This window comes from Portunus trituberculatus, chromosome 18 (assembly GCF_017591435.1).
Source record: "Portunus trituberculatus isolate SZX2019 chromosome 18, ASM1759143v1, whole genome shotgun sequence".
Taxonomy (NCBI): Eukaryota; Metazoa; Arthropoda; class Malacostraca; order Decapoda; family Portunidae; genus Portunus; species Portunus trituberculatus.
Window position 1 is genome coordinate 8,872,050 of NC_059272.1, and position 10,000 is coordinate 8,882,049.

Genomic DNA, 10,000 nt, shown 5'->3' on the forward strand with positions numbered 1-10,000 from the left:
CCTTTTAAAATCCTCTTACCGGCTCGCCACAGAGAACGTGATCAACGAATCTCCACCAGTCACGTAACACTAATTATGAAGCAATTACCATCTTCTAAATACAACTTTAAGGTAAAAAGGTCAACGACGAGTAATGATAAGGGCAGGGAGACGAAAGACAGATACGTGTTTTGATTGTGTGATTACGTATTGATTTTGAGAGGAATGGAATGAGACGGGGATGAGATAGGATGGTAAGGGAAAGGGGTAAGTTTTGTATTACTTTTTTCTGAATCTCTATCAAGCTTGAATGAAACAGTTCCTTCTGGTACAGTGGGTAGTAAATTTCGTATCCACAGTGATCAGGAACAGTATATAACGTGTCCTAAGAATTTATGGTAGGAAAAAAAAAGAATGCTTAAGTAATATTTTGTGGATATTATTGATTTCTGATTATTTTTTGTATAAGAAGGAACATACCACAGCTTTAAAATCAACCCCCCTCCCACACACACTCAATTATACCTTGTTTTGCTCCAGTTTAAAAAGTGAGTTAAAAATAAGTGTGCTGCGTCAATTTCACTTTCTGAGAGCGTCGAATTGTGACTCTTGCTTTTATTAATATCTATTTGATAAACTTCATGCGGAATATGTGGAGAGGGGAAACGTAAACAACAACAACAAAAGTGAGTGAAAAGAAGAACCCGAAAGGATGAAAACAAGAAAACAATGGAGGAAAACTTATATAAATATTTTACAACAAAATAGTTCACAGGACAAATAAATAAGCAAACAAGTAAACAATAACAGAGATGAAAAAATAATAAAACAGTAGAAAGACAACAAATATAAATAACCTTTTTAATGTTGTGTACCCCTCGAAGTCTTTCAGTACTGATCACGTACCCCTTTCCCACGATGCAGCGTCAGGAACGGTAAGAATAAATGCATGGTTTATTGACTTAGTTTATTAAGTTTAATTTGTGTTATGTATGTGGAGCAGACAAAATTTTTAATTAACATTAGTATGTTTCTATGTGGTAGTGTCGATAGGAACTGGTACCTCACAGGGAGACACTATATGTGACTTACATTCAATACATTTACCAAGAAGGAACTATATCAGACAATTTTCGATCATTATGACAGTGAACTAGTGTTGCTTCCAGCTAGTTGCAACTTGTAACTAGTGATAGTGATAAATAAGTCACTGTGTGTGTGAATAACATATAAAGTAATAAATCGGAACAAATATTATAGGTTTGCAAGGTTGTGTGGCGACTGTAATCCAAGAGAACTTCCTCTCAAGTGATATAACTCCAAGAGTTTCCTTGTTAACATTGTTAAAGTGTCCTGGTTCTAGTGAAGGACACATCCAGCCTAGCACATGTAGGCCACATTGTATACTATAAACAAATTTGCAGTTATTTAAAGCTGAAGTATTTTGAGAAACCTGCCATGTACCCCAAAATTCCTCTCAAGTACCCCTGGGGTACGCGTACCCCAGTTTGAGAATCCCTGACATACATACATATATGTACATAAATCAATAACAAAACACACACAAAAATACATTAATCACACTCAAAACGAAAGCAACAGGATACAGTTTACAAGCAGAGAACCAACCAACAATATTTCCAACCACAGTTTGTTCGAAAAAAAAAAAAAAAAAAAAAAAAAAAAAAAAAAATGGACACGTTCTAAAAACCCCTCCAGGAATAGCGGCGGAAACCATGCACCCCCACCACACTGGCTTCCATCACTGCGTCATGCTCTCGTCCACAAGCGGAAAAGAGAGATATTCAATTTGGCGGTTCAATAAAAGCAAATTTCATGACATTGACGCACTATATTATAAATTTTGTGGCATTTCACTGACGACATCAGAGAGAGAGAGAGAGAGAGAGAGAGAGAGACTAAACCTAGGCATCTGGACTTGATACGTCCTTGTTTCATATTGGTCTATAATTAGGTATTCTACGTGGAGGAGGGAGAAAGAAAACAACAACAACAAGATAAGGAGGAGTAAGACGACGACGACAAGGAAGACGAGAAGGACGAAGAGAACGAGGAGAGGAAAATTACTCTATACTTCAAAGAGACTCGGCCCACCTTTCTCCTCTCCTTCCCCCACCGCCTCCACCTCTTAACACACAAAGGTATTGGGAGCCGTTATGAAACATTGCGTGCCTCTGTAAATATCACTCTCGTGTCTCTGTAACACCTGTATTGTTGATACCGCTAGATTATGTATTTGTATCTGTCTAAATAAAGACATCCTACTGTTCTGTAACCCTTGTAATGTTTGTACTTTTGTAAATCAAGCTCTCTTAACTTTGTACCTTCTGTAACATATATACCTTTCTAAATACCACTCCTGTACCATTCTAACACCTGTAATATCTGTACCTGTGTAAATGCAACTCCTCTCCAGGTAACTTACGAACAGTTCCTGGAAGATTACAACATCTGTATGGACTCTGCATCTTTATATATATATATATATATATATATATATATATATATATATATATATATATATATATATATATATATATATATCAAACAATGATCTCTGTCACCTCTATAAACACAAGACTGGCACCTGTCGTACCTCCCTCAGTGAAACACTACCAGGGAGGTTAGAAATGACTGCAGCTGTATGATCGCAACACCTGTATTTAAGCTACATACTACAGACAGCTGTTCACCTGTCTTACTTATATGAACATTTCGAAGGCTGCATTGGGTCTTGTACCTGTAAGAATACATCACCTCTGTAAACTAATAACTGTTTACGAAGTATTCAGGACTACACATCCTCGTCACATTTTTAAGAAACTATTATAATGTCAGTATTGTACCTAGGTAAATAAAATATCGTGTCAGGGCTGTGTGTGTGTGTGTGTGTGTGTGTGTGTGTGTGTGTGTGTGTGTGTGTGTGTGTGTGTGTGTGTGTGTGTGTGTGTGTGTGTGTGTGTGTGTAATTCACCTCGGTTGCCTGCTGGTCACCCAGCCAGTCTCCCCCCATTACGGAGCGAGCTCAGAGCTCATAGACCGATCTTCGGGTAGGACTGAGACCACATCAACACACAACACACACCGGGAAAGCGAGGCCACAACCCCTCAGAGTTACATTCCGTACCTATTTACTGCTAGGTGAACAGGGGCTGCACATTAAGAGGCTTGCCCATTTGCCTCGCCGCTTACCGGGACTCGAACCCGGCCCTCTCGATTGTGAATCGAGCGTGCTAACCACTACACTACGCGTTGTGTGTGTGTGTGTGTGTGTGTGTGTGTGTGTGTGTGTGTGTGTGTGTGTGTGTGAGCATAACATTTGCTCCACCTGTAGCTTGTTGATTGGAACACGTGTGATTTCAGTATAAACACCTGTCTTGTGACGCAAGGAGTCACAAAAATAAACATAATAATGGTATTAGTATTAGTAGTAGTAGTAGTAGTAGTAGCAATGGTGGTAGTAGTAGTAGTAGTAGTAGTAGTAGTAGTAATAGTAGTAGTAGTGGTAGTAATATTAGTGGTAGTAGTGGTAGTAGTAGTAGTGGTGGTAGTGGTAGTGGTGGTGGTGGTAGTGGTGGTGGTGGTGTAGTGGTAGTAGTGGTAGTAGTAGTAGTAGTAGTAGTAGTAGTAGTAGTAGTAGTAGTAGTAGTAGTAATAGTAGTAGTAGTAGTAACAGCATCTATATTGCTCACACTACTACTGTTCTAACTACGATTACTACTACTACTTTTACCACTATTACTGCTGTTGCTGCTCATGAATCTATTTCCTACTACTATTGGTCGAGTATTTACTTTGATACATATCTCGTTTACTTATTTGTGGCACAGTGAATGTATTTCGTTCCATTTGATAACCATGGCGATGGCGATCAACACGGGAAGCTAACAATGATGGTGATGACGACAATTAATATTACAATACAAATATAAAAAAAAAAGCATAAAGAAACCATTAACAAATTCCCTTAATTAGAATTTACAGAGAATACACTCTAGCTGATCGTATCCGTGACCAACAGCGAACAAGAGCAGAGTGAGGAGTTAACGAGAAAGAAGGAAAAAGAAAAACGTTGTGATTGGAGTGATGATAATAATGGTAAAAACAAGGATACGTATGCAGTGATAATGATGCTACTAATAATGACAATGACAATGAAGACAGCAATACCAACTTCAGAGAGACTTTCAACAACATATCAATAAACTCCTCCTTCAGCACTAGCCTAAAGAAACGACAAGGTAAGAATAGAAAGGAAAACACACACACACACACACACACACACACACACACACACACACACACACACACACACACACACACACACACACACACACACACACCACACACACACACACACACCGCGTAGTGTAGTGGTTAGCACGCTCGACTCTCAATCGAGAGGGCCGGGTTCGAATGTGTGGCCCCTGTTCACCTAGCAGTAAATAGGTACGGGATGTAACTCGAGGGGTTGTGGCCTCGCTTTCCCGGTGTGTGGAGTGTGTTGATGTGGTCTCAGTCCTACCCGAAGATCGGGCTATGAGCTCTAAGCTCGCTCCGTAATGGGGAAGACTGGCTGGGTGACCAGCAGGCGACCGAGGTGAATTACACACACAAACTGCGCCATAACAAGAAAATGAGATCAAATGACAGAAAAAAAGGCAAGTAAAAGATATAAACAAGGAACCGATGAAACAAAAAAAATGTATAAATATGACGATAAGCAAATACGCGAGAAAAAAGAAAAAAAAACGGAAAAAAGAAACGAATAAAGACGACGCTGATAAAACGATAAGAGGGGATGATGGAGGACTGACTCTCTCTCTCTCTCTCTCTCTCTCTCTCTCTCTCTCTCTCTCTCTCTCTCTCTCTTATCAACACATCTTCATCTCCTCCCTCTCTCTCCTCTCTTAATTTCCTCCCTTCCCCCCCGTCATCTCTCTTCTCTTCATCCTTCCCTCCTCTCCCCTCCCCTCTCCATTCCTCATTCTCCTTCCCTTCCCTCGCCTGATGAGAGAGAGAGAGAGAGAGAGAGAGAGAGAGAGAGAGAGAGAGAGAGAGAGAGAGAGAGAGAGAGAGAATCAGAATTTATTTCTATTTGTTACAATGGTTATTAATTATACATAAAGATACATGTATATGCACTTTCCTCTCAATTGATTAAGCCTAGAGTTAAAAACTAAAAACACTAAGAACACACTAAAAAACAATTTAAAAACACTCGGTTGTGCTTTGTACACTCCTACCTATACATGGATAGTGAAAAATTAGTAAATGGCGTATTATCTCTACGTATTGTTGAGTAGAAATACTTTCAGGCGTTTTTTGAACATCGAAATATTATTCACACCAGTAATATTACCAGGTAATTTCCAAAATTTAGGGCCATTATTAGGTGTGAGTTTCTGGTGATGTCAGTGTTGTGCCTTGGTACATAAAGATGGTCATTCTGCCTGGTGTTTATTGTTCTAATGTCATTATTGGTTGGAAGGTGAAACAGCCAGGAGGGGAAATTCCCTTTTACAATATTGAACACCAAGGCACCGAGTTCGAATAAATATTTATCTTTCATTTTTAACCATTCAAGTTCGTTTAAAATTGGAGTTGCATGGTCGTGTTTTTTTGCATTACCAATAGCCACTTTGGCTGCAAAATTCTGTAATTTCTGAGCTCGTACTAATTGTGTTTTATTACTAGCTCCCCATATTTTAATACAATAATTAATTTTACTCAAGACTAATGATTGGACAATGGTGATTCTTGTGTCTTTGTTGAAATTATCTTTTATACGGTTTAAATACATTAAGATTCCGAACACCTTTCTACTCATTTAATTTATATGTGGTTCAAAAGACATAAGACAATAAAAATAAAGGCCTAGATTTTTTACACACTTACTGGGAGATATGTAACTTGCATCCAAGCATATTTTTATATCATCAGGAATACTTGATATATAATTACGAGAGCCGATAAATATACATTGTGTTTTTTTTTGACATTTAATAAAAGTCCGTTTCTGTTGAAGAATTTTTTTCTTTGAGTTAGGCTAGGTATTTTGAGCATCATTTATGAGTTCTTGCAAATTATTAATATTACCAGTATGAAGGAGTTTGGTATCGTCCGCATACTGCACAATAATCTTTAATATAGTCTGAAATATCATTAGCATAGATATTTTTCGTTACGTAAGGAGCATAAAAATCAAGACATTTGTTAAATACATAAGTAAACAATTCAGTCTGATAATTCACATCGTCAGTATTAAAAATATGTTGAAGGTTTGGGGTTTCATGGTACAGTGCATTACAAAATGTATTACTATTATACATACTTACTTAGATCGCGATATGTCTTAATTGTTGCGTCACATTTAGATTTCTTAAGAGTAATTGTAACAGTAATTAGGTCATGATCAGCGATTGAGCAAGAAACTGTACGTGAATCTAACACTACATCGGGTTTGTTTGTTATTATTAGGTCTAGAAGAGTTGCTGACTGGATGGTTACTCGAGTTGGTTCAGTAATCAATTGTGATAGTTTTAGAGATTTTACTATTTTCTACATTTACAGCTATTTACAAGATAGTCGTCGTTTAAGTCTCCGAGGACAAAGAAGGGTTTATTTTTTAAACACATCAGACTTAAAACATCAGAAAGATAATCGAAAGTTTCAGTGGCAGATTTAGGGTGACGATAAAAACATGAGAGAGAGAGAGAGAGAGAGAGAGAGAGAGAGAGAGAGAGAGAGAGAGAGAGAGAGAGAGAGAGAAAGAGAGAGAGAAAGAGATGAAGGAAAAGAGGAATATGAGGGGAGGAGGAGAGGTGTAGGGAAACCTTATCTCTCCTCCTCTTCTTTGGAAGGGAAGCCTCTTCTTCTCTCTCTTTTCCTCTCCCTCTCACTCTCCCTCCTATTCTCCACCTACACGTATTCCATTGCTCTCTCACTTATAGAACCATTTCTTAAAAGCTAGAGTGGTAGAGGAGGAGGAGGAGGAGGAGGAGGAGGAGGAGGAGGAGGAGGAGGAGGAGGAGGAGGAGGAGGAGGAGGAGGAGGAGGAGGAGGCATCTGAATAAAAAGCGAGTAGCTGAAATGATAGAAGTACGAGATGACAAAGAGGAGAAGGAGATAAAAGAAGGAAGCGAAAAAATGAAAAAAAATAGCAGGAAAGAAAAATAATGTACAAGAATAAGAAAAAAAAAATAGGAATGAAGGAATCAGAGAGAGATGAAAACATGGCAATAAGCGAGAGAGAAAGGACGGAAATGAAGAAAGAGGAGAATAAATAGAAGAAAGAACAATAAAGAAAAATAAGAAAACAGATGAAAAAAGATGACCACCCCAAAAATTAAAAGACAAAAACGAAAAAGAAATAAAAAAAAAATAATAGGGAAATGACGAAAAAAAGAACATCACCACAGAGGTAGAAAGACAACAAGGAACAAACAAGACAATAACCCCCTAACCCCCCCTTCTACCCCCTGTACACCCCCAAAAAAGAAAAGAAGAAAGCATCCCAAGTAATCAAGGAGCAAACACACAACACTGTACTCACCACGGCCGAGCTGCACGAATCCAGTGATGATGATAACGGCGAGAGCGAAGAGCTTGGCGCCTGTGAAGATGTCCTGCACGCGGGTAGCCCACTTCACGTTCCAGCAGTTCACGAAGGTCAACACCACTGCAGGGGGGAGAGAGAGAGAGAGAGGAGAGGTCAGTTAGCGGCGGGTCATGACCAGGGGAGGGAGATAAGAAGCAAAGATGGGGCTGGATTACATGTTGAATGAGGTGGACATGTGTTCGCGTGTTGCTGTTGATAGGAGTGGAATGGGATAGGGATGTGATGGAGGAAGGGGGGAAGAGGGAGGGATTGCTTTGATGGAATGGGATAGGATGGGGAGGAAGGAGCTAATTTGTTGGAATGGAATAGATGAGATGGGATAAAATAAGAATGAAATGGGATGGGAGTGCTTTGCTGAGATGGGATGGGAAGGAATGGGTTGCTTTGATGGAATGGGATAGGATAGGAAGAAAGGGGATGTTCCGTTGGGATGGGATAGGGAAAGAAATGTTTTGATGAGATGCAATAAGATATGAATGAGATGAGATAGGATGGGATGGGATGGGAGGGGAAGGAAGGGAATATTCCGTTGGGATGGGAAGGGAAAAGGAATGTTATGTTGGGATGGAATAGGAAAGAAGGGAATGTTTTGGTGGGATGGGATGGGGAAGAAGGGAATGTTTTGGTGGGATGGGATGGGAAAGCAGGGGATGTTTCAGTGGGGTGGGATGGGAAATGGGATATTTTCGTGGGATGGGATGCGAAAGGAAGCGAAGAGGAAGAAAGGGGAGGTGTATTTTGGTGGAATGGGATGGAGTAGAAAGGAGATGGGAAGGGAGAAATTAATGAGGATGTTTTGTTGGGATAGAATGGGAAAGAAGGAGAATGAATCAGTACCTACTTATGTGTTGAAGACCAACTGAATGACTAAGGAAGGGAGGAGATGAGGAACAGCAGAGTGAGGGAGTGTTTAATTCTATGCAATCCAAACAAAACACCCCCTAAATATATTGCGACAAAATACATTGCGTCGAGAGATAATCCGATCATCAGAAAGCGTAGTGACTGATGCAATACACACACAGACATGCGCACTCTTATGTCCTTTAGGATCCTGTTCCATAATTCAGTGTCTTCTTGCCATGCTTTCATAATTGCTGATGACAGGATTGCAGCAATATAAGATCACACTAGACTAGAAAGTTGTTGCGGGAAACCATTTGATATTCACAAAGTGGCTCTTAATTAGTGCAGAGGGAGCGGAGTTCAGATGTAAGATGAATGAAAGAAAGGAACTGATTCGAGTCAGACTAAAGGAGTGTTAACCGTTTCACTGCTATCTTTAAAAGGTTGGGTTGGTAAGGCTGTTATAGCTATCGTCACACTTTTATGTTTGCCAATATAAGAAAATATTGATGGTGTAAAGATAGATGCACGGGACGGTCCCAGCGGTGCTGACGTGCTAGGGAAAGCGTTCAATGCCGTCCTACAAACAGCACGTGGCGGGTGTCCCTGGTGCGTACCTTCTCGTTGAGGGCAAAGCGCAGTACAGGAGATAAAGCGAAGGGTGTGCGAGGATGTCGTGATACTGTGGGAGTGTACGGGTATGCTTTTCATCTTTCACGGGAGAGGATAAGAATTAAGGTGCAGAATATAATGTAAAGTTCTGAGGTTTATACGCAAAATAAAAAGAGAGAGAGAGAGAGAGAGAGAGAGAGAGAGAGAGAGAGAGAGAGAGAGAGAGAGAGAGAGAGAGAGAGAGAGAGAGAGAGACGAGTATGATTCTAATCTTTTAAAGGAAAAAAAATGAAAGAAATGAGAACAATGAACACACACACACACACACACACACACACACACACACACACACACACACACACACACACACACAGAAGGAAAAGAAACAAAGATAATTCTAATCTTAATAGAAAAAAAGCGAGACAAGAAATGAAGGCAGAAAAAAATGAAAAAAGAACATGACCTTAAGCATAAACAATGCCAACAGGGAAACCAAAACAAAGGCCAGTAATTAGGCAGATTGCTTGGACGGAATGTGAATCCACGAACGCCGGGCTGAGACATCTAAACTTTTATAAGAAAGAAAAAAATATATAAAGAAAGGAAACTACACCAAACTAAGTGTAAACACCAAGAATGAAATTGGAAAAATAGATAAAGAAAAAAAATATTTGATATATAAATAATGTAATACCAAACTTACGTAAAACAAGCAGCATGGTAGGTAAATGGACAACTACAGTTATATAATCATCTCAAGTTTACACGTGGCGAAGGCAACAAAAAGACAGGAGAGAGGAACACACCGGTGCACATTATAATATACAAAGAAATATTCAATGTAAAAGAAAAGAAAAAGAAACAATAGTGAACAATCCTTCCTTTCACTACAAGGGTGATTTCTCTTCATTTTGTGGTTCT

At 39.4% G+C, this 10,000-nt stretch overlaps 1 protein-coding gene across 3 annotated transcripts in view; it reads right to left on the reverse strand.

Annotated features, from left to right (window-relative positions):
- The window catches only part of LOC123505854 (large neutral amino acids transporter small subunit 1-like), a 134,670-nt gene that overhangs the window by 70,547 nt on the left and 54,123 nt on the right, over positions 1-10,000 (reverse strand). For all 3 annotated transcript variants that reach the window (XM_045257644.1, XM_045257643.1, XM_045257645.1), the window contains exon 2: positions 7,556-7,681. In XM_045257644.1, the coding sequence (XP_045113579.1) occupies positions 7,556-7,681 (126 nt within the window). The remainder of the gene's footprint in view (positions 1-7,555; positions 7,682-10,000) is intronic.